This window comes from Centrocercus urophasianus, unplaced genomic scaffold (assembly GCF_019232065.1).
Source record: "Centrocercus urophasianus isolate 14NV4802_14NV808 unplaced genomic scaffold, USGS_Curo_1.0 seq_20, whole genome shotgun sequence".
Classification (NCBI taxonomy): domain Eukaryota; kingdom Metazoa; phylum Chordata; class Aves; order Galliformes; family Phasianidae; genus Centrocercus; species Centrocercus urophasianus.
In genome coordinates this window covers 988252-1014170 of record NW_024884756.1, presented here as the reverse complement: position 1 = coordinate 1014170, position 25919 = coordinate 988252, and the positions used below count along the sequence as shown (strand labels likewise).

The window sequence follows — 25919 nt, the reverse complement described above, 5'->3', positions numbered from 1 at the left end:
GGCTGCCTTCCAGAACCACGTCTGTGCCCAGAGAGAAGCAGGAGCTTCCACTGCTATCTCTGAGGGCATCACTTGGATCACACAGCCAGACACTGGGGCCTGATTTATCCTAAAAGCTATGTGACATATAACAAGATATGAGAGGTAAATTCAGTTTTCATATCTAATACAAATTATACATAGCTCTTGAAACCCATTTCCTTTACAAGCTGAGAGGTGCTGACACAGAGCCCCAGGACCTCCTGAAACCTAAAGAGAGCTCAGTTGGAGTTTGGGTGAGTCATGATAGCGTGCCTTAAAACCCAGATGAAAGAAAAAAGCAGTCACATTACTGCTTTACACACTCTGTATTACACAGAGGCATCCCTAGATGGTGCTAAGAATTAACTTTACAGTGATCTATCCAAACCAGTTTATTCAGAGCCCTCTTTACAAATTTCACTCTCAGAAGAATACTGTTTTTCAACAAGGAACTGTAAATACGCAGTCAAAAATACCAGCTATATATATACTAAGTAAAAAAGCCTTAAATGTTTTAAAACTGCAACATAATTACTTAACAAGGAAAAATGGCAATCTTCCCAAATCCAAAAACATCCCAAGGTTGTAAAGCATTTACTGCTGGACAAAGACAGCTATGAGTTATGGCCTCCCCATGTATATTAGGAGAATTTTATTTCTCAAATACCAGTTGCTGAAGATCAGAGAAATGCTCAGGAAAAAAACAGCAGTCCTGTGGCACATCTGTATCTGTCTACGTATGTTAACTGTAACTCAAAAAAAAGGTCACTGTGCTGGTAATGCTGTCTCTAGATGGGTACCTGAGAACTTGTGTTGCTGGCACACACCTGCATCACCCACTAGTGAACTATTATAGAATCACAGAATGGCTTGGGTTGGAAGGGACCCCAAAGCCCATCCTGCCCCTGCTATGGGCAGGGACACCTCCCACAGACCAGGCTGCCCATAGCCTCATCCAGCCTGGCCCTGAGCACTGCCAGGAATGGGGCACCCACAGCTTTTCTGGACAGCTGCACCAGGCCCTCACCACCTTCATTGTGAACAATTTCTTCCTAATATCTAATGTAAATCTCCCCTCCTTTCATTTAAAACCATCACCCCTTGCCCCGTCGCCATACTCTTCTCCAACGTTAAGACCCACACGAGATCCAGACTGCAAAATCAGCCAGATGCAAGAACAGCTTTTGGAAAGGGACACCTCCAGTGAGTTTGCAGCTTTTGTTGTTGGCCCAACACACCTGTGACATCCAGCGGGCGCTTCTTCAGAGCAGTGACCACCGGCCCGTCCTTCCTGCGCAACAGGGGGCTGCTCCGCCGTTCAGCGACTTTTTGCTTTAGCCTGGATCGTAATTTCAGGTTGGGTTCAGAGGCTGAACAAAAGGAGGAAGAGCAAACGGTGTTTTAGTCAGTATTATTTCAGAAGCTGTGTTACTTAGTGTGAAAGCTAGGTTGCAGTTCAGCATCAGCAGAGCCTAAAGAAAAATAGTTATTTCATACTGTGTATCCGGAGCAGTGACTTCTAAATATAATGAATGGTTTCCCGCCTATGCAGTATCTGAATTCACTGATAATGAAAGTCAATACTGTTTTAATTAAAAATAATAACCGTCCTGCAGCATTGGCTCTCCAGCGCCTTACAATCTGCTGTGAACTCATTTGGACCAGACCAGAGAGCATCAATTCACCTCCCCCGTTTCCTGCTACTGCTCAACTTTCTCCCAGGCCAGAGGTGGAACCTAAATTAACGAGATCTAAAAATCAACACAGGGATAGGCGAGACAGCTGAGATGTTGCTGCTTGGTCAGCAGGTAGCAACACTGTGGGGCTGGGAGGCTGCCTGCCATGGCTTGGTGCAATGGTCAGCCCCACACCCTTGGAGTCATCAGACCATGATGAGAGCTGGCCCTGGGAGGGACAGCGGGAGAGACGGAGGGGAGAAAACACAAATCAAATCCCACAACAAAAAACACAAACATTTTCTCACTGGTTCAGCTCCCCAGAGCACCTCACACCGGGATGCAACGAGCACCAGCAGCAACTGGAGAAAAAGGGCATGGGAGTGCGGCCAGTGGCAAAGCCAAGGGCAGGGAGGAGGAGGTTTATTTATTTGGAGAGATACTTGATTACATCATCTCGGTCACAGAGTAACACCGTATCTAGAAAACACATCAAATACTTGGAAAACTCAGGGCTGCCCAGAGTGGGTGTGCATCTGTTTGCTGACACCACAGTCTGTCTTGCTTTGTGTACATCACACAGCTGAAATATCCTCTTAAATAAATACTTCTGTACCCAAATCCCGGGATTTCATTTCTCTGAAAGTCAAAGCAGAACTGCTGGGATCCCCTAATACCTCTGGGCTAATGGCAGCTGGCAACACCAAGCACCTTTGTACTTATCAGGTTCTTACAAAGGTAATGAAGCCTTAAAGTCAAGATTCCTCCTGCAAGATGATTTTCTCTGTAAACTTTGCAACCTCCGGAGCGTATACAAAATATCTGCTTTGGTGCTTGAGGGCTCCTGACAGTTATGAGATTTGTGAACTGGCCCAATCTTTTCCATTCCTCAATCTCTTAACAACTCGGCGGCTTAATCCCTTTGAACCAGCAAATCCTGTGCTCTTGCCATTAACTACCAACGCACTCAGCTCCCTGCACTCCCAGGCCAATAATCTGCATTTCTTTAGAAGACTTAAAATGGGGTTTACAAACTGATTTGAATTAACTAAGTCTGGCTGCGGATGTATTTCCCTACAATTGGCTTTGACCACCAGGTCATGTAAAAGATCAAGACCAACCGTGTTAATTGCAGGGCTCAAAAATCAGAAGCTGATGAATTCAAGATCAAATGCTTTAAGTTAAGCCATCAAAACAGTTCTTTGATGAAACTTTGGGAAGGGGAAAAAAAGAGCTTTTCATGACTGTTTGGGACAGAAAAATGCCAGTAAGAGATAAAGGAAGCGCTAAAAAAAGTGTCACTCATGAACATGATGCTTAAAATGCAGTACGAAGTGCATTAGCAAAGGAGAGAATCATCTTATAGGACATTTGCATATACAATGGCAGGAGGCTGAATGCAAATCTGTCATTTGCTTGGAGGACAAAATTAGAGGAGTGGACTAGATAAAGTACAAGCGAGTGCTCTGACTAGTTCCTGTATGAAATTCTCTTCAAAGCCGAAGTTGGCCTTATTATTTTTAAAGTTGTCTTTGGACATGAGGGAGTTCAGTATCTCGGGCTACGTGCTTCAAAGTTGTTGCAAGTATCATTGATTAGTAACCATCGAGATGCTACTATCGAGATCTTAAAGAATAAATGGGAATGTGTCACAGCTAGATGCTGATCCATTCCATTTTAGACACATTTACACTGCCAGCTAGTAAATGAAATATAAGCCCGTGCCACAGCTGTTGCAAGGATCTATCTTCTGACAAAGAAAAACATGACAATATAAACTGTACTTTGGTGTAAATTTCATTCACACACGATTTATATTGTGCATGGCATTCATCTGACGTACGTCTGCTGCTGGGAACAGATGAGTAATTGTATGATTCTCAAGCACAGAGAATGAATGGATTGGAAACACCTTAAAAAACGTCAGGAAGGACGGATCTGGGGATCACAGTTTACCAAGCATTACCAGATATGCCCCCTGCATGCAGCCACAACAGAAAATCCATCCGTGTAGAAGGAAGGGAACAAACATACAGCATTGCAAACCTAAAAGGGAGAAGTTATGGACAAAATGGCATGTGATAATTTGCCAGACAGAAGCATTTTCGGGTTGAAGTATCCTGTGTACTCCTGCTTTGCTCCCCCAGATGGAGGATCAAATTCTGAAACACAAAATGTCTACTTAGGGACCACACTCGTTTAGATACAATCCCTGCCTTTGTTCCGTGATAGAACTCTGAGTTTTTCTCCTAAATATAATCCCAAATCTAACATGTCATCGAGACCTCAGAAAGCATAATCCCTACATGCCTTTAATTGGGTGTTATACAACCCAAAGCGAGGGAATTAAGGCTCAGCACCGGCAGTGCAGAACAGCCTCCAGTTCAAAGAATGTACATCTATCACATTTCATAACTAAAGAGAAAGTTTTCAAGAGGCTTTTCCAAAACTCAGAACAGTAATTTCAGCTTATTCACGTGGCTTCTAAACCACTACAGTTTTTAAACCAAAGAGAGCTGTCCTTCAGAAGAATAAATTCTGAATTTAGGTGACATACGAATTTGAGCAATTCTATGATTCCATGCTGCTGTTAGGGTAGTATGGCTATGCTATGCTATGTGGTTGGATTTGATGATCTTTAAGGTCTTTTCCAATTCTATGACACACAACTATCAATACCAGTAAACTCAATTTTCAATAACCCCAGATCCACTGAGGACCTCTTGAGGCTCATCCTTCAGGCTTCACATCCAAAGTGTTGTTCCCAGTGACTGCTAACGAGTGTAACGTGGAGAACTTTCAATTGAAACCCAAAACATACTGGTCTTTTACAGCTTCAGGTGGTGAAGTATTTTAAACAAACGTTGTGAATTTATTAAGAAATCAGTTTGATTCCTGCTTAGCAAAGAAATGAAGCACAGGGCCAAGTCTGAGTCAGCTTCAGAGAAGCCAGTGGGATTTCTTAAGCAGTGACATACTTAATTTGGCCCATAATAGGGGTTTATTCAAAGAATATTTTGTTTTTCTCTGAGTAAATTAATAATTAGAACACAGGCCAAAAGCTTCTTTAGTTTTCACAGACTCAAACCCAAGTTACCCCTCTTTTACTTCACTTACTGCAGCAGGACTCATGTAATCCAATTCTCCAACATTTATGTCACTCTCATTGTTTTCTTCCTGGAACTGCATCCACTAAGCTGCTGAACTAATCTGACATTAAGTCTCTGCAAGTTAAAAACACAAAATCCTGGGCAGAGTTTGCCCTGTTCCCATTACACATCTACGAAAAAAAGCAAACAATGCACCGTGAAAACTCTAATTCCACTCCTCGCATATCTTAATTTTGGAGGCTGGGATTGAGAAAGGCTATTCTTTTTTTTTTTTTTAAACCACATTCCAAGCCACAGCAGTCAGGAAAAGGCCAACACAATTACCTTGTCACTTTATTCTAGAGTCCAGGTTACCCCATGGCTAAACAAAGGAGAGGAACAGAGAAACCTGTCTGAAGCAGGCCTTTTGCACAACACGGAGTCTTAATGAAGACAAATGATCTTTTGTTTAGGTAGGAGGGACCACAGCTTGTGCAATTTAGAGTCTGCCTCTCCTCCCCAAAAATACTGGATCAGCCTCAGCTGGTCAGAAGGACCTGGTAAAGCTGGCAGTGGCAAAATTCACCAGTGGCCGAGCAAAAGGCTTCAACAGCCACAGGACTGTTTCACCATGATCCCTCTGGAGCACAAGGGTGCTCACATTCTTGACTTCCAATCCCTGCAGACACCAGTATGGAGGAGAAGCATCTGATCCTTGACAAACATACCCAGAGGAGAGAGGTACCACAGGGCACAAACAGCAGCAGCAAATTCCTGAACTAGAAAGGAAAATGAGAACAAGAAGACCTGGATCTTCTGCAGAAACAAACTCAATTTTTCGTGTGCTAGGTACCATGCTAGGGAGCATGACCTGAAAGAGTCCATCTTGGAATGCAGATGCATTAGAAGGGCTAGAGATGATATTTGCAGAGTTTTCTCTTGTGTGCTGGCACAAGCACTGTTAAAGAGCTTTGTGAACAGGCTATTTTGTATATTTGTGGAAGGTTGTGTCCTTAAAATGAAAACTTATTGAAGGCTAATACTTGGCATTTCTTCATGCTGAAACTTAGCAGTTTCAGCATATGAACAGTACAAAGGAGGCTTCATTAAGCTGAGCACACAACGTTCACACTTTTTTACAGCTTCACTATCATTTGCCTGACTATAGAACCATGCAGAAAGGCAGCGTCACAGAGTGCTGCAAAGGTTTCCACTGTGAACAGCCAAAACTGGACTAGAAAAACAAACACATGGAAATGCCACATCTTGTTTCTGCCTTCCCCTTTCCAAGTCTAAATAAAGACAGCAACTTTGCAGCATTTGATGTGTTATGTGGAAGGAAAGATAAGAGATGTGGAAGGAAATAAGGAAGTGAAAGAAGGAAGAAAATGAAGTCCAGCGTACGAGTTTCTCCAGTAAGGTGTTTAACACAGCACTGAGCTCTGCAGGAGGGAAGGAGACAAACATGGAATTTCCATACAGACACAAAAAGCTGCAGTGCTTGTCCACAGAGAGCCCTGATTGACTCGGCACGAGGGCAGGGAGCAGCTCCAAGCAGCAGAGATGGCAGTGGAGGACCACAGCTGCTGGCAGCCCAATGCCATTTGCCTTCTTCCACCTCCTTGTCCTGTCCTTCCAGCATTGTGCCTCACTCTGATGCCGGGCAACTCCTAAGATAAACAAACCTGGGCACGTATATAGGTATTTGCTCCAAAAGTGCTGTGAATGAGAACTCCAGTTTTCCCTTTTTAGATTCCCCATACTCATGCTAGAAGTGCACCCTGGTTGTTTTAGCAGAGCTCCTGAGCAAGAAAAGGGGGTGACCCCTCCTTTGGTTTCTAAACAAACCTCAGCACTGTGCAGGAGCCCAGGCAGCACATTTCATAGCTGAATTCCCTATTATGCCAGTGAGGCCCTCAGAAGAGATGGAAGGAATAAAGAGAGCATTTGCTGGTCCTCCAGCTGCACTTTGTTCTGTTCTCTGAAATGTCAATGGTCTGATCTGAACAGCTATTCTGTAGCATTACAGCAATAAGTGATTTTTTTCTTCATTAAGTTATTTTTGGATTTGGACTGACGTTCTCCATTTGGAGCAGAGCACTATGACAAGATAGAAGCCTTCACACAGCAGAGCAGGGCCGGGGAGGCAGGACCCCCAACCACACTGGCAGGGAGGACAGGGTGGGTGGAGAGCAACACTGCTTTTCAGCTTGAGCGATGCTCCATGCCATATAAAGCTCAAAGATTTCTCTAAATTACACTCCCACTACACACCAGGATTTCAGCCTACTCTATTTTCCTCTAAACAATCTTTGTCACAAAACAAACCACTCAGAACATTCCAAAATCAGAACTCACAGAGGTATTGTGCCTTTCTTGACAAATACAGTATATTAATTATGGACTTTCATTTTGCCCTTTATTGTTTCTAAGTACAGGCTCAGAACAATTTCACCTGCTTAGCTCCAACAACCCTGTGCGTCAGCAACACTGCAAGGAAACCAACAGCATCACAGAACCACACAATGTTGGGGTTGGAAGGACTTTAAGTCCATCCAGTTCAACAGCTGAACTGCCACCCACTGAACTGGGCTGCCCAGGGTGGGATGATGGATGCCTTTCTCCTTTATACTCCTCATCAGCATCTGTCTTGATCCAGCACCACAACACCTAGCTCCCTTTTAGGGCTGAAAGCTGAAGTGGTTGCTGGGATCAGCACGGGTGATGTGTTTCTCAGATTCCCTCTGTGGCATTTCCCAGAAGCTGCTGAAGTACAAGAAAACAAGCAGCCGTTGTGGCCTTCCACCTGTGCTACCCACGGGGAAGTCCAAGGAGCAGCTCCCAGTTTGCTGCCTTGCTTTGTCCCTGGAAGGAAGTCACTGCAGTGCAGAGATGCACAAGCCAGGCCCTGACAATGCTGAGCCACAAACTTCTCCTTGGAGAAAGTGGGCTGTGAAGGTTAAGGACAGCTTGCTTTTACCACAAGCCCCAAGACACAGTACTTGACCTACACCCAGTTCTCCTTCGTCTGTCAAGAGGCATTGCTGGGAATCGAGCTGTTGTGCAGGATCCCTGTTTTTGCCTGGTCCTCAGCGAACAGGAGCTGAAAAAGGGGCCTGTGACACTTCCCAGTTGTCGCTTCTCCCCAAGTACACACCACACACATGCACATGCTCATTTACTACCTAGCCAGGAAACTGAGAGACAGATACTTGCCAAAGATGTCTTTGTAAGCTCCCAGTCTGGCATTACATTCAGACTGGCTTTGGAAATAGTGGAAATTCACACCCTGAGATGCTACTCCATGGTTCTGCAGCGCAAACACACGTGGGACCACAGGAATCCCTTGCCTCTCTAAGATCTCCATGCTCATCCTGATCATCACCATGCCAAAGCAGCCAGCAGACAGGCTGGAGGCAAAGCAAAAAGCAGGAGCCAGAGCCTTGGATTCTCCACAGAACGGGGACAGTGGGTGCAAGGTCTGAGCCAAGCACACCAAGCAGCTGTCCCTTGCTCCTTATCCAACAGCAGAAGCAAAACCACAGCGAGACCTGGGCCTGCCTCACCTCACAGCCTGCCTGGATGACTCCTGCGGATGCAGGCACATTCATGCTTACAGTTTCTCAGAACATCTTTTATAAGCTTGCTGAAGAAATGGCTTTTTTCCCCACTTGGGTGTCAGGTTTAAATATAGATGCACAGACAGGGAGATGTTTCCAGTTCATGCATCCCAGAGAGCTGAATGCATGTTGGCCAGGCGAGTCTAGCAGGTGCTGTGCTTGGCAAAACCACTGATTTCAGTGACAGCTAATTGAAATGCTGTGGCTTCCATTAGAAATCCTGATTAGCTGTCAAGTCCCAAGTAATGTGAGGAATCCTTGGCCCTTTGCAGACTCCAGAAGGAAAGCTAGTGTCTGATGGCTAAACCCTGCATGGCACGTTAAAAAACAAGCAAAGAAAAAACCCCACACAAGCAAAAGAAAAAGCATGTTCACAAGTTAAACAATGCTCTTCAGTCTTTCACGAATCCCTGTGATGTAGGTCATTCCAGCTTCCTAATTAACAGCATGTCAAGATCATGCATACAGCAAAGGAAGCATGCATATACGTAGTTAAGGAAACCACACAAGTGGGGAAATAAGAAATCCTTGTCTTAAGTTATTTAAAGCAAAAGGAGAAAAGCATGAATGGCATCAGCTGAACTATTCTTGGTTCAGTTAAGGAAGCGAAGGCCACAAAGGGTTCAGCTAGAGAGAACTCAGTGAAACACACCCTGCAGCCAGGCTAAGTGCAAGTTGAGGCCATTGGTAACTGCACCAGCCAGAGCCTGGCAGCACAACAACCTCAAGCAGAACCTGAACAGCCAACAAACCGGGACATAATTTGATAAAACAAACCGGAGGGGGGGATTTCAGGTGGCAGGACGCATTAAGAGCACGCTGCAAGTGTTCGCTGTTTCACATGCTGACTGTTTCCAAGCACTCTCAGGACACTGCTCACGCACACATGTACTTTTACTCAAGAGAGCGTGGCCAGCCGATCACGTCTCTTATGCAACATTCACACTTGAGTGTTCCACTACCAGGCGATCCCCAGGGGTGCACAGAGGGCTGCTATACACCACTCCACGTAGCAGTGCTTTAAGTAATCAGAGCGAAGAAGGGTAGCACTTTTAAACCCACTGCAATTACAGGTTCATTCTTTCTGAACAATTTCTCAACATGCAGAACGTGCTGCCAACTCCAGAAATGTACCCTAGCAGAAATCACTGCTCCAAGTGCCTTCCTGCAGCGTCCCGAGTCCCCCCGTCCCTAACAATGACACTGGATTGATGCCAGCCCCGCGGATCACAACTGTGCTGCGATGGACTCTGTTATTTGAACTGCAAATATTTAATCTAATTTAATAAAATTGGACTACGTGATACGGCGGTTTTAAATTACAAATACAAAGCCAGAGTTTTGACTGGTGCCAAAAATCTGAAAAGCTCACTTGTAATAAAGAACTTTATTTAGGATGGGCTCCAGCCTTCCTTGCCTTTTGTTTACACCAGGCTGTTCAGGAGTCCAAGCAACTTAACATTCTTGGCAATGGAGTTTCTGCAGGATATCACTGTGTTAGAGTCTGAACTGCTGTTACATTGAAAAGAAAATAAAAGAAAACAACAAAAAAGGTCTCCTCTGAACCTTGCAAGGGAACCTGCATGCGCTGCATACAAATCCCCAGAAGATTAATGCCAGTGCCCACAAGGAATAAGCATCGGTGTTCCGGAAAAACAAAATCAGCTAACTATCCTCCTATTTTAAAACAACAATGATTTTTAATAATGCCATTAGGTACGTTTATTTTCTTTAATTCACTCTGTCCAACAGCAGTTTTATCAGCAAGAGGCTTAATCAGAACTCAGTCTAGGAAACAACAGGAGTATGTTCAGACACTCCTGCAGAAATCCACTGTTAGAGCATTTGCAGTGAGAAGGATGATCTATTCTCAAAGTAAAACTGGCAAGAAATGGCCCTAAAGAGAGGGAGGCTTTTGATAAAAGACCATTTCTGCCATGGGGTTGCTAATGTGCGCTCCCCCAAAGTGGAGGTTCTGGTTTCAAAAGAGCAGAAAGGTCTTTGGATTCGTGCTGTCCACAAGCATATGATGCCAAGGGACATTTCCTTGTGAGGACATGCTGTGAATTTCCAGAGGAGACCAACAGCCTTCAGCAGAGAAGAAGCAGACGGCATCAGTGGATTCTAGCAGCCCAGGACCAGTCTTCCTTCTTCCTGACAGATGTGTATGCAAAGCACATCTTTGTGTGCTGACAGCTCCAGAACTGAAAGAAATCTCCTTTGAGGGCAGCCCTCTAGCAGCACTCATCTCCTCCATGCAAGGACAAGTCCTGAGGCCCAGACAGCGCCACTTTGGCTGTCTCCAACACTGACTAGGCAGCAGCAGATGCTGCACCTAACACAGTGTTTGGCTTGTCATTATCTAGAAATGGAGATTAGAGGACGCTCTACACTTCAGCAAATTCTTTTCCCTCTCTGCCCTTGGAGTCCTGTAGAAAGGGCCTGCTTTCTTGTCAGTCACTTACCCTGAAGGCACAGGGTGTGCACAGGAAGAGCCCTCACCCTGGGAAGGACTTTCCCATCTTAAGTTGATTCTTGTGCAGCTGATGTCTCTTGTACCTGCCGCCCAGCCCAGCGTGCCTACTGACTGGGAAAACCATCTACAGATCCATCCAGCAGTACAGGTACTATGGTGTGGAAGCAGCTCATAAAATGCCTTCAAAGGCACAGACCTGGGAGGCAGGAGGCACAGGGTAGCAGTTCACAAGTGTTATGTTTTTCTAGACAGATGACAGAAGAAGAAAAAAAACCCCACAAATAGAATATTCCACCTTCACATCAATTTAAAGAGATAATGAGAATCATGATGAGGACACATAAGACCCAATTGACTTTCAGCTATTAGGGGAAGAAATGTGAGAATACCTACGCCTCTCCTGGAAGGAAATGGATGTGCAGCCAGCTCCTGGGAACTGATTTAGGACAGCCAATTTGACCAAAGGCTGTAGTAAATCCATAGAAAGTTCTGGTTAACATACCACTACCATTCCTGACCACAACAATCACTAACACCAGTGCTCATCCCTGTATATTTAAAGGTCCACAAAACAAACCTGAGAAATAGCTAGAAGCACCTGTGGGACACACAAAGCTCAGTCAAGACAGGACTATTTTCCTGTTCTGAAGCAATTTTCAACATGCACCACCGTGTGCATCATCCATGCAAGCAGCAGAGCTCCCCAGATTGGGGTGAGCTTGTTGCAGCTTGGCTCTTCCCTGAAGGGAGCTGGCTGCTGAGGATCACAAGCCTGCAAGGTTAGAAGCTGAGGCAGTGTTGGCCAAGGCATGTGATATGGAGCTGAGGACCACAGCCAAACAAAACAAACTGGTTTACATAATATATAGCTGAGAAATAACCGACTTGCTTAGCCACCATGCAGAGAGAAACCTAACTGAGAAATAACTGTCTAGGTGTGAACCAAAACCTTTGCAGGAAGTCCCTACACTTTGACTGGCAGAAACATTTTTATTTATTTAAAGTATAAACTTGTATATAAAATGCAAATCCCAGAAGAAATGAACTTTTCTTGGTACTTTTCTCACTCAGCAAAACATACTTTGACTTCAGACACGCAGATCTCTGTATTAGTTTTGACTTTGTGAAAACATCTCACAAGCTTTGACACACAACGAAGCTGTCTTCTGCATGTAGCCCTGCAAGCCTGCACAACCAAAGCCTCCCTCTAACACTGCTTGCTCAGTGACAGCTGGAAGGGGGAGAGGAGAGTGGGGTGGTGTGAGTGCTTCTTAAATAAATTGCTCCATGAAATATAGCTTTTTGGCAACGTACACTTTTTTTTTTTTCTTTCTTTTGGAAATGTAAGGACCAAGTGTCACGGCAAAGACAGCAGGTAACACAGAAAATCAATGGGAGCATTACCTGTTTTTCTGAGTGGGAAGTCATCTTTGGAATCATACATCCCCAGGACAGGGTGATTGTAGGTGCCAGATACGCCACTTTGAGGTGGGGAGCTCTGGTCCAGGGAGCTGTGCTGTGTCTTCCTGCATGGTCAGGGAGAGAAAGAGAAGGGAGAAATTTAACACAAGTGAAGCATAGAGGGAGAGAGTTCAGTTTCACTTTCTCTGCTCCACTGTGAGCAACGAAAAGGAAAATCTCTTGGGACCAGCTTTCTCATTCTAGGTACTAGAAAGCGATTAAAAGATCATCTGAAAGCTAATATACAGGGAGGAGACTAAACATATGCTTAATATTCAGTACTGGAATGACCCTGCTGAGGAAGGCTCCACATATTTCGGTATTTAACCACAGTTTTAAGCACATACTTGAGCCAGGTCTATCTGCAAAGCTAAGCACAGGTCTCGCTGCTTCCCTCAACTACAGCATGAACGAACAATTCCCCTTCACTGCATAAAACCCTGAGAGAAAGCCTAAGGATGAAATCAAACAGAGGATGAGCACGTGAAGGGCCACATGTTTAGGCAGGCCAACAGCAGCTTTGCTGCTGTGCTGCGCCCTGACCCCAGCACTTAGCATGCAACGGGCCAAAGCACTCAGCACCCTCCAAGGTAACTTCTGGAGGCTGGTGATTTATAGCTTTGTTTGAGCAGGCTGCTGGAAGGAAAGCACATGCTATTTGCTAAGGATATTAAATAATAAGAGAGTTTTCTAAACCTCCTACCTATGTGTGTTGGCCGCACCTTCCCTACTTAATGCCTTGTGTCCAGCTTTGCCATGAACCCCAGTTGGTAAAGTCTTCTGGAAACCTCCACGTTTCCACGTTAGCAGAGCAGCCACATCACTGATTGAGCAATACAAGTGGGAACCATACAGCTGTCAAGCAATCTCAGGTTTTAATTCAAGTAAAAACAACCTAAACCCTGTTTTACTTCTTCAAATGATTGAACAATACAGGACAAGTACTTAGCTGAGAGACGCAAAGAGCTGAAATTCTACCCTGTTTAACAATCAGGCATTCACAGAGATTTTGACTAAAATATTCTGCTCTAAAAGGCTCTTTAAGGAACGAAATTGAGCCATTCCCAATTTGAAAATGACTCTCCAGTCCATCAGATTCCTTGAGCAGCACGTTCTGAAGCTCGAATCAGAAGGAGGCTGTTGGGTGAGATGCGGCATAGCGATTCTAGTTACAACCTTCAAGAAAACAGCAGAAAAACACACCGTGCTTTCTAAGTGACTGTCACAAACACTTCTGAAAAGTTTGTTCAGTGTCTATATAGAGTCTCATACCAGCAGTTCCCACCAAGCAGCGTGATTCACTGCGCTTTCCTAATCCTCCCCCCTTTATATCCCAAACTTCCCTACACACAGGCTGAATAATTGTGTGTTCTCACACTGCTGCATTTCACATGAGTGTTCGCACACATCTACACGTGTCCTTTGTCACACTGGCAGCACTAAATGCCCATATGCAGCACTGTTTAATCATCACCTGAAATAAAAACAGAACCACGTTGAAAAATATTTGAATCCCTCCTGAAAACAGACGTCGCTTTCTCTGCTCATACCGTAGGAAGGCTGCACAGAGAGATGTTTCACAAACAGGAAGCCCAGGCTACGCAAGCCAAGAGCCCCTCCAACCCACCATGGCACACAATCGCATTTTTCTCTTGCCTATACAAGCAGTAGGATTTTTTTCTTTCCTTTTTCTTTTTTTTTTTTTTTTAAATCATGACTTAAGCTGAACAATCACGTACATTGAAGCTATTTTCATCACTTTGTTAGGGAATGCGCAGGAACTCAAAGGGCCTGTTTAGATGTGCTCTGGAGCTGCTGAATGACAGACGTTTCACTCTGCAAACATGAATGCACTGCATTGCTTGAGGACTAGGATCCAACACCCTACAGTGCTCAGAGCAAAATGCACTGGTCTGCATGCCTGTTCAGGAATTTCAGAGGTCCTGAAAGAGGTGAAATTGTATACTAAATCGAGTTTGCAGGCATTCCTGGAAGTACATACTTTTGCATAACACATTCTCTGTGCTTTGGGCTGCGAGGTCCATCCAAAGCCCGTGCACACAGCAAAGCATGTCTGACACTTCCAACATATTCATGCAATGTAAACTGAATATGTATTTGAACGCGTGTCTCTGTTGGAATCCTTTGCACACAGAGAACAGCAACATTTATGTACGTTGGCATAATTTAACGTGTAATTATTTCTCTCTATCTCCTTAGCATGCAAATACTCAGTTCAACTCCCTTTCACGATGGCTACTGTGTCGAGTGGCTACTTCCCAAGAGCACTTCTGAAAACTTCCAAGGGAAATAACAGCCCTGTTTGCTGAGCCCGAGATGCTCCATCTTTGCTCCTGGTAAGTCACTTTTATTTATGTTAAGTGTCTTCCAGAGTAGGACCTCCTGCGAGGAGGGCTGCCCAGCAGATTCAGAATCCACAGGAGGGACAGTCTGACAACGGAATTCAAAAGAACCTCTTCTTTTGTTGCCTGCCATTAACATAATCTGAAAATTATAGTTCACCACAGAATCCCAAACAATTGCATTTAGACTGGAGCTGCATATATTAGAGTATACAAAATGGCTTGAATACCATGGAGTCAAATACTGAGCAGGATCTCTGTAAAAGCCTCTGAGAGATAATAGGAAGCAGCTGAAGGAGCTGGGGCTGTTCAGTGTGGAGGAGGCTCAAGGGGTCCTCATTGCTCTACAGCTGCCTGAAGGGAGGTTGTGGTGAGCTGGGGGTTGGCCTCTTCTCCCAGTTAACAGCGATAGGATGAGAGGTGATGGTCTCATGCTGCACCAGGGGAGGTTCAGATTTGTTACTGGAAACAATTTCTTCTCAGAGCAGTGCTGCAGTGGCACAGCTGCCCATGGAGTGCTGGGGTCACCGTCCCTGAAGGTGCTCCAGAACTGTGGAGAGGTGGCACTGAGGGATGTGGGCAGTGGGCATGGCGGGGTGGGCTGGGGTTGGACGTGGGGATCTGAGAGGTCTTTTCCAACCTGAATGATTCTATAGTTCTATGATTACCTAGTTCTTTCCTTTAGTAGATCTTTTGGATCATGAGTACATTTGGCAAGACCTCTGCAGCTAGCTGCTTTCCATCTCAAGGTTTGACCTGCACATCTGCCTACAACGTCCTTTAATATTGGTGATTAATTAGAAAATATTCACCGATTATAGACAAAAGACAGTGCTGCGTGAAGCTCAAGCCCATTCAAGATACAGAAGGTAAATTATCCACACATCTTAGTGGGCAGTAACAGCTATTTCACATGCAAAGAGCACATATTTCATGTCAAAGCCACTGACGCAGAACTGTTGTGGTGTTCAAGACCCTTAAGAGAACTGCTGTTTACAAGTAACGCTTTTACATTTTTTAAAGGAAACTGCAAACCTTAATAATACCAGAGGAAGTGCTTAAAAGCAGGCGTGTCATTTAAGAGACTATTTCAGCATCTGTTACCATTTAATTGGTTTGCCTGCTCACAGTAGGAGCATCAAATCTATCTTCTGCAAGCCTTGTTTGCGTGTGTCAAATCCAACCACCACCCAATTAAATCACGTTACAAGTATGTGCGTAAATATCCCTGTAACTGAATTGGTAACCTATGAGATGATATACAAATAAAGAGTAATACACAATTAATTTAAAGGTTTTCTTTCTCTTTTTCGTGTGTTTTGTTTTCTTCTAAATTTAAATAGAAGGGAAACAAACAAACAAACAAAAAAAATCTTCAGCTCGTGCCTTAACAACCGAAGGGCTACACTCAGAACTCTCATCTGCAGTTGCAGAGCCTTGCTGCCCTCCTCAAAGGCTGGGCAAAACGAGCTCCCATCTGCCTGCAACTCATCACTGAAGCATGCCCTTGGAAAGATCTGTGAGGCCTCTGAGGCTCCTTCTTCCTTCCCCATGTCTTGTGTTGGAAACCAAACCCTGCTACTAAACAGATGGAGGGGAGATGAGGGAATGGTAAGCCTGTAAGAAAGGGGCTTAGCCTGTTGTGCAACAGTCAGTATGCTGGCTCTACCTGTTGCATCCCCGAGGCACCACAAGAAAGGGATGTTCAGATGAAAACGCACCACATTAATAACAAAAAATCCTAAAGATAATGAACCTTAAAGAATGTATCCTTGTTCAGAAGGGTCTCAGCATTTGCTTGAAGTGAGGAAGGAAGACTGAAACCCAAAGCACAGCTGGGCTCAGTAAGTTACTGCACTAAAGCTGGCCCTGCAGCACACCCCATGCCACTGACCTGGACTCAGCCGAGTGCTGGCATCTCGGTGAAAAAGCAGTTAATTCTAAACTGTAAAACATAAGGCACGCAGACCACTCCCAAACTTCTTTTTTCCCTTTTAGACACAGATCGCAGATCATAGAATGGCCTGGGTTGCAAAGAACCACAATGATCATCTTGGTTCCAACCCCCTGCTGTGTGCAGGTCGCCAACCAGCAGCCCAGGCTGCCCAGAGCCACATCCAGCCTGGCCTTGAATGCCTGCAGGGATGGGGCATCCACAGCCTCCTTTTCTAACTGATTAAATTCATCTATGATGACAGTTCTAGGTAATGTTTCTCCAAGGCCAAAGTGCAAAGATTTTGGAAGAAGGCATTTATTTACTAGCCTTAATTGTAATATAATATAATTTCTGCATTAAAGTTAGGCATTTTAAACAAATAAATAAATAAAAAGAACACAATGCCTCAGAGAGCCTTCAAATGCTTCCAAAATCCCCTAATTTCTTTGTGAGTCTCAACAAAGAATAGTGGAAAATCAGTTATTTAAAAATACATATTTACGTTGCCATGATTTAGATTCATTTTTTCCTATTTCTTCTACTATCTTTCACACCACCTTAGCAGGCCTTAAACATTAGCTCTGCACACCCTACCCACATTTCACCACTTTAACCAACGTCACAGCCATACAATTTTCAAATCTCAGATGAGATTTTCACAGACGTATTAAGAGTTGCTCAATCTCCCCCTGGCAGAATAACATTAGAATCTTCTGCCAACTACACTTCAGCATTTCTGTTCTGGCTCATAGCTGGGATATCTTTCCAATTTAATTTCAGCTTAGTTTCTTGCATTTGGAACCATCAGCTGACAATGACCTCATCAACCCTACATAAATGCTTATTGCTGAAGACTGAAAATAATACCAGATTCTCAACTTGAAAACAATTTTCACAGCAAAATTTTCTTGGATTTTCTCATTCAAAATTTCATCAATGTTATGGTCAATAAAGCAACATTCCAAACACATTACTTTTTTTTTTTTTTAATAGATATTTTTATAATGTTTTAGTAGTGAATGTTTTCAAATTACATCAAATTTCCAATTTTTCTTTACAAAGAAGTGGATTTCTAGAACTGGAACTTATACCTCATTTCTAACGCCAACCCATGGCTCTTTGATGCATTAGAGCTAATTGAAGAAATCACTCTTTGCTTCTACAACATTCTAAGAACACCTGCTATCTTCTCACTTCACGTGACATTTGGATTTTCTAAGATATCCACAGCAGAGCATTTTCAGTAGAAAATGTAGACATCAGCAGAATTACACAGGGTGCACTTCGTGTTTTCAGCAGTTTACAGGGAAACAAAACTTCCAGCTTTGAGAGACTGAGATGAGCAGCAGGCAATAAAAGCAATGCTAGCTCAACTATCCTGAGTTGCAGTTCACCAAGCATAAAGCCTAATTTCCTGAAAGTTCATGTTTTATAATCCTTATCTGGAGCAAATCCTGGTGAAAAACCAAAGAACTTATAAAGGCAGATCGTGACAGCAGAACCTCTTAGTTTAAATAATCACGGATCCAAGACGTCAGCAAAGACCACTACTCACAAAAATACAGCGATAGCACTGAAGATAGGAAAAATATTCACTTTGAAACCCTTCAAAAATGCTTTTCACTCATGATCATACATCAAATTCAAACTCTAGCTCTATCAGTGCTACAGCTGATCAGTAAATAGAATCATGGAATCATAGAATCACAAGGTTGGAAACGACCTATAAGATCATCCAGTCCAACCGTCTCCTCATCATCATTGCCACCACCAGCACTGTTTTTTTTGCATACATCAGGACTATTCCCCAGCTGCAGCCATTGTGAGAAAAGGTGGCACAGGCTGCATCACACAGACAAGCCCAGCACCACTTACCCATACCAGAAGCGAGGGTCACTGGAAATGCAGTGGTTGAGATTCCGGTGTGCCAAAGCTTTCTTCTTATTTAAAACAAATTCTTGTAATTTCATCTTTACTTCTGTGCTTGCCACTGCACCTGAGAAGTCAAGAACAAAAATTAAAGATATTTAATCAATTGACTGTGGACAAAAGCCGTAGCAAAAAAAAAAACAACACAAAAAAACATACTTTAAGAATGAACATTTCTAAAAGGATTCAGAATTAAAGGCTTGGTTTTTCAGTCCAATAGAGGAGCTTCTGTTTCAAAGAGAAGAACAAAGTGCCTCCAGTAAGGAGCTCTTTTTTTGCCCCTTCAGCTTTGCATATAATCGCAGCGGATGTTTGAAAGTGGAGATCTAATCAGAGATTTATCATTTTACTACAAAAGATCTCTGAAGAGGATTTTTACACTTGCATAAAAGTTAACTTAGAAGAAAGCACCGTACGAGGTACTGCAGCTTTCCTTTAATCAAAGGTATTTAAGAAAAGGGTCTTGTGTACACTCAAACGAAATTTTAAATGTCACATCTGCAAGCAGAAGGGGAACGAGACGAATGTCTCATATGTAGATGCTGCCTTGAAAAAGCTTGTAAATAAGGACTTCTTTGTTCAGAAGTATCTGTGTACAATAAGACACACATAATATTCCAATTCACTTACAAGTGTGCAATCTATTTCTTCAAATAGAAAATCTAACATTTAAAGAAAAAAAGTCAGTAATTTCGTAGCGTAGAGTTAAAATGTCAACTGTATAATTTCTGATCATTATTTCCTCCACAATAGAGACCAGTCTGTTTTACTGTGGTGATGGATTAAAATTATCATTCAGTTGACAGAACAGACTCACAGGCAGAGTTCCTGATGGAGTAATGCATAGAAAGTTTGGCAAGCAGAACATGTGGAAAATTATGGTTCATCTACACCACAGCGTAAACCAAGAATTCCAAAAGGAAAATAACTGGGCTACAAGTAAATGGAAAGGCCAGGAAAATCGTCTGCTCTGCTGGCATACCTAAAATACAACAGGGTGATCTTCTGTCTCCTGGATCCTACACAACACCATGGTGCCATTTGACAGACCGGGGAAACAATTTCATTTCATTTCATTTTATTTTTTAATATCTCCACAAGAGAAGGAAACTGCAATAATTCTGCAAAGCACTGCCTGAAAATGTAATATTGCTCAACCACTGAAGCAGAGTTGAAAAGCTTGAAAATTCACTTTTTTGGAGCCCTGCATTTCTCACTAGTTCTACAAAATGTAGGTTTGGCATGCACCCCAGTGGGAAGTTCAACTGAGGAGCTGGAGATAAATTCCTATGAGTTTGTGAGCAACATGGCTAGACCAGAATAGGCGACAAATTCACACATCAAGGCCTTCTCTCTCCAAAAAGCGTCATCTTTGATCTATTAGCATCTTAAAAATACTCAAACATGGTTGTGTTCTATTGGTTTTAGATAAATCTGACATTATTTAGAGGAATTTGAAGCCAAATGCTGTTGGATTGTGAGGTTTCCAAAGGCTTCTTTGGCACATCTTCCTCCTAAACTAGCAGCTGAAGGGCCCCACATATGCTAACAGGATAAAAACATGGAGATCTTCTCTACTCTGAGCAATGCTGGAGCTGTGGACAAAGATGTCATGTTCAGCAGATCATCGTTCAGCTCCTGATCCTTGAGTCAGAAGATGAGAAGAAAAATCTTATTCATTTTCAATGTATCCCATACGTAGTGATAGGATACAGGCAGAACTACTTGGCAATATCCAGTGGAGAAATTCAAGAAGAGGAAGCAAAAGGCAGAAAAGCACAAGGTGGCACATAGAGACAGTGGTGTGTCACCATGCAGGGAACAGGCAATGAGGGCAAGAGCAGAAGTCAGATGCCCACATGCATGGAATAAATCCACAGGCAGGAAGCCAGAAGAGACAGACCACAGAAGGATAATATGGAATGAAAGAAGACAGGTTAAATGCTGTCCCAGAATCGAACTATAACTGTATGTAGGATAAAGCACGGGTAGAGGTAAGAGAATAAAGGTCAGAAGTAGAAGTGAGCTCCTCCAAGAAGGAGGGGGTTGCACAGTGCAAGAAGAGAGGAGCAGAGCCAATGGAAACTAACAAAAGAAAGCCCTTTGTGATAGTGTAGGTTGATCACAGCCTGCCAGCTTGTAGGAGAAAGCCCCAGCCTGAGACTGCCTGAGCAGAAGGGCATAGGATGGTCCCTGCCCAGGAGGAGGGAGACAGGAATTGGACAGATTTGGCCTGTCTGGAAACACTGATGCACACAGCTGGTTCTAGGTTCAGTCATAACAGTGGAAAGACAGGACAACCAACTATCACTCCTTATCCTGCCCAAAAAGCACCTTTAGTCTCATATAGACTTTCCTTCTTCTCTTAGAAGTCATGCTTTGATCATATGCTTTGTGATAACAGATTCCAGTTCATAAGGCTCAAGGATCCTGAGATGAGAAAGGAAGGGACTAATACTACGTTAAGCTAACTCTATTTGTGATTTGCCTTCTAAAAGGTACAAAACAATGTCTTTTGGCTTACAGTGATGGAGGAAGGATGGAGAATAAACGACGTTCTTCAACTATCACAGACTTCATATTTCAGATTTGGACAACGTTAACTACTACTTTGTAAAATTTTCTGATGTGAGAAGGATAGGTACTCTTAAGAGGTAAGCTTCTATAGTGATTATATGCTGTAGTACTTCTCAAATGAAAGTATTATTAAAATAAAACTGTAGACACAGATTCCTTAAGTTCTGCTCTTTCCTCTACACCTATGGTTCAACCAGAAGGTGCTTCATATGCTTCAGATTCAGGTGCTCAGGCAGTCAGGAGCTTTTGTCTATTGCAAACTATCTTAATGAGAATAGCCAGATGTCAATTTCGCAGAGGGATCCATTGAAATACTGATACAGCAGTTGATGAGAATAGCAGGATGAAGTGGAAGGACTTACAGATCTCACTCAGTTCAAGCTGTTTTTATTTGGGAAAACAGCCCAGTTCAACTGCTTCTTTCAGGGAAATTCTGATCCTTTGGTTTCTCCCCTACAGCTTAAACACAGAAAACCCAAACAAAACCCAACACAAACACAGACGTTGGACCTCCTATGAACTGCTCTGCTGAGATATTGGGGCAGGTCTGCAAGTTCCCTCCCTTGAACGCAGGTTAAACAAAAATCTGTTCTAGCATGATGTGCGCGGAGGGAATGAGGAATTCAATGAGGAAAGTATTTGCAGCCTCCTACACCCCAGCTTCTTCCTGCTGGAAAAGTTGTTCTGAGAGCTTTATCTCATTCCTAGTCCCCAGACAGCATCTCTTCTGCTGGTAGCCCTTAGCCCTGTCTGCTGCTTCCATCACAGGCTGCCTTATTTCACACGGAATGGAGACCTAATGAGTTGATAGTGCAACTCCGCAAGGTATTTTTCCTCCCATTCACTTCTAAAAGAAAACTGAACAAGTAACCAAAGTGTCTTTGATAAGGGGATTTGCGAGGCCATAATCATGTTACTGAATCTTGTGAAGTGCATAATAACACGTGGGGAAGCCAACCACAGTCTGTACCTCATGAAAGAAGTGCTTCTGAATGAAAACACTTTAAAGCTAAAAACTGAGAACTCGCCTACAACTTAAAAGGGTGAAATTAAGAAAAGAAAAAGAAAAGCAGTGTGCATCTGGTGTATTTTATGGTTTTAATATTCTGCCTCCATTAGGAAAGCTGCCAAAAATACTTCAGAAAATGTTAAATCAAATGAAGAGATGATACGCTTCCTTTTGAAAAATGCTAAAACGGCATTTAGAAAGACAAAAATGAAGATAAAGCATAGAAATAAATTCCTCTTTTACCCTCAATACCTCCAAAACATTTACATAAGCTGCTGTGCAGAGAAGCTCTGTAGAAAGGCTATCAGGGAGGCTTCTTCAGCTTTATGAAGCTGCTTTATGGCTTCCATCCATCTGCTCTACCTGTCATCGCTGAACCAAGTGAGCTTTTGCTACTTACTCTCCTTTCCTTTCTCTTTGTTTTTCAGCTGTTGAAGTTTCTGCTCCCGGTGCTGCTTCTCCAGCTCCTGCTCCTGCCGGTGCTGCTCCAGCTTCCTCTGGTGCTCCAGGAGCTCCTGCTGATGCTTCATTGCCAGCATCTCCTGCTGCTGCTGCGGAGAAGGGACGAGGGAAAAGCAGCAAATTAACACAGTCAGACCTCCTGGTGCTAGAGCAGAACTTCCCATCAGTTGACACCAATCATGTTTAGACCATAGAAAGAGGACTGGCTGCATTTTCTTTCCGGAAAGAAACACTTCCAGGCACTTTGTGCAGCCCCATTTTCTAACACTGCCCTGCCAAAACCTGTGGATCCTGTCCTAACACAGCACCAACCACTGCACAGTTGCTGGACAACTGTCTGACCCAGCTGAGTTGGATAGTTTTTTTGTTTTCCCCCTGCTATTTCACTTGGGCTTTTGTTTTCCCCCCATCGCAAAACTCCATTATGACATCTTACATGCACTCTTGCTGAAGGAATATGACTGAGCTCATGTCCAGGTGCTTGAACCAAAGAATGCTACCATCAATGCTGGCTCTGCAAAACCAGTTCCACCACACAGATGTTTTTCTGAATAAACCTTAATTACACAACTTTACACACTGGTTTCTCCAAAGGTCCCTCTCCTCTATCAGTGAACAGAGAAGAGTTCCCATGGACCAACTCAACTACTGCAGCCTTTTAATTTCATCACACGCTGGTCACCTCCTGTCTGCTGTGCAGACCTCAGACCCGAGATAAATGTTTCCTCAAGGAAAGGATCACCACCCATTTCTAAGCTTAATTATAGAGCATTCCTTCCTTAGAAAAGCATCTTCCAATAGCCTCTCAGGAAGGATACACCCCAGCCCTTCCAACACCCATGCAAGAAGCAGAGATGGGCTGCTTAATTAAGGACAAAACTTGCAAAGCTTTCATCAAATGGAGTGTTCAGGAGCTCAAACACCAAAGGCTGATTTACCACAGTGATTCTTCACGAGGCCTTCACAGAGGCAGCAGTCAGCAACAAGGGTAACTGGGATCAGGCACTTGTTTATTTATTTTTAACCAAGAAAAAATTGATTATGAAAAGGCAGTTTTTGGCAGCTTGCCGTCTTGTATAAGATAAGGAAGGACATCATAGCATATGGCGGGTTATCATAAAAGCATTCTGGTTGGAAAAGATCTCAGATCTTTCTCAGATCTTCTCACATCAAACCCCAAACCAGCCCACCATGCCCACTGACCATGTCCCTCAGTGCCACATCTCCACGGCTCTTGAGCACTCCAGGTACATCACCTCCCTGAGCAGCTGTGCCACTGCCTCATCACTCTTTCCAAGAAGAAATTGCTCCTGACATCCAAGCTGACAAGGGGCAGTCAGGAAGTTGCCAAATGATTCCTTCCCTAAAACTGCATGGTAACCCTCCAAGCCTATAATGAGCTTCACTGCCACCAAGGCAGCTGCTCAGGGTCCCCATCCAGACCTGCAGTCTCCACTCATGTCCCCAGACCCAGCCATCTAATGGATGTATGCACACACCAACCTGCTGGGACACATGGAGTGATCCTCTCCAGCCCCAAGCATCCCTCGTGGGGCTGTTTCAGCAGTGGACTGGAGGTGGTGTGCAAGGCTGTGGGGCTTTGGGGCCTGTCAGCGATACCTGTCAGTGATCAGAGAACACCCTGTGCCCTGACAGTCAGCCAGCAGTGAGCTGTGCTGAGAAAAGCAGGTGACAAATGACAAGTCTCGGCAGCTCTCAGCTTGGCAAGGTGTGAACTGATCTCCATAGGGCTCGCAAACGGTGCTTCCCCCTAAAAAACCTCAAGTTCCACTGAAAATCGCTTTATTTGTAAGAAAAAGCTGACACTAAGATCCTACCATCTTATCCTAAGAAAGGTCACTGCTATTCCTCTGCCACTTCCCAATTTCATTTGCACCCTTCCCAGCAAGACAGGCACTGAAGTCAAATCGCCAGGCTGCTCCAATTACCCTTCATCTCCCCGGGGATGCAGGCACCCCTGTCACCTCACACTCGCCTGCACTCTTTATGTTGGCAGCTTATAAATTAGCAGATTGATCTGAAGTTGGCAATGTTAGCATTCAAAACCTGGAATGCTGCATACGCTCTGGCCATCACTGAGACGCTCAGAGCCTGGGCTTAATGGGTGCCTGTGCTCCGATGCCACCCACTGCTCCAGGCTCCCGAAACTCTATGGGACCAGGCCAAGCCAAGGCCATTGCGCCAGGGAACCTGCTCCCCTCCAGCGTGTGGGTCACTGCATCCTTTCTCAAGCCCTGACATCATATGTGCATGTGTATGCAAGACTTCTACACCCAAAAGACTGATTTTTTCCTTTTCTTCCACATTTTCTATTTATGATTTGACAGCCATTTCTCATTTTAACTTGCGGTACCGTGCATTTGTACTATTGAGTGTTTCAACCGTGGCTGTGCTGTACATAAAATTATACAATTCTATATAAAGATGCAAAAAAATAATGCAAGTGCTACTGTACAATCTGCTGGGCTATCTGCTGGAAGCTCCGGATCGAGGAGTCCCTGCTGCTGCTGGCTCCAGGCAGGCAGACTGTTGTACAACAGCGAGCCCGAGCTAGCACAACTCGCAGGGACTGCACTATGCTTTCCTCCATAATGCTACTGTATTCTAAGGAAACAACTAAAATTCCACCCCTGAAAACCTACAGAAGTAAAAAAAAAAAACAAAAAAACAAAAATGAAAAGTTAAAAATAATAATAATAATAATGCAGAAAACAAGTTATTTTTGTTTTATAATTAAGCAGCAGCTTCCACTAACACATCTCCATTTGGAGAAAGAGTATCTTTTCAGACTTCCAACAAGTCCACCACATGGTGGGCTTTTATAACCTAGCCATAGAAAGTATGCAAATGAACAATATTTAATGCACAATATGTTAAAACAGGTTTTGTTATTTTTATGAAATCAGGAGCCTTTTCTCTCCATCTGCAGTCTCCAAGGCTCTGCATGCTACGCTTCCCGCAATGGTTTACATACATTATGATGCTTTAGGAGGAACTGTGCTTTCATTGACATCTGTAGTGAAATGTTAATGAAAAAAACAATGCGTATCTGGACGGCTTATGGAAAGAGATGCTCACTGAGAGGTGGCTCTGATAAAGATTATTAATTACTGTGTCCGATCTGGCTCACGAGCCACACACTGCATTTGGTCTCCCTTGCTGGTAAATGAAATCAATGCCATCCCTGCAAGGCTTGCGTGCTAATTGCACGTAGTTGAAGTGGTGTGCTTTTCTGAACTGCAATGAAGTCTAAATATCTGTGAAATACAAAGTGATACA

At 43.7% G+C, this 25919-nt stretch overlaps 1 protein-coding gene across 9 annotated transcripts in view; it reads right to left on the bottom strand.

The window, feature by feature from the left end:
* Positions 1-25919, bottom strand: part of HDAC4 (histone deacetylase 4) — a 215613-nt gene that overhangs the window by 71787 nt on the left and 117907 nt on the right. For 5 of the 9 annotated variants that reach the window (XM_042821990.1, XM_042821991.1, XM_042821992.1 and 2 more), the window contains 4 exons: positions 22558-22708; positions 18518-18638; positions 12287-12408; positions 1260-1391 (listed from right to left, as the gene is read on the bottom strand). In XM_042821990.1, coding sequence (XP_042677924.1) covers positions 1260-1391; positions 12287-12408; positions 18518-18638; positions 22558-22708 — 526 coding nt within the window. The remainder of the gene's footprint in view (positions 1-1259; positions 1392-12286; positions 12409-18517; positions 18639-22557; positions 22709-25919) is intronic. The other 4 variants (XM_042821993.1, XM_042821987.1, XM_042821989.1 and 1 more) reach the window with 2 other exon arrangements.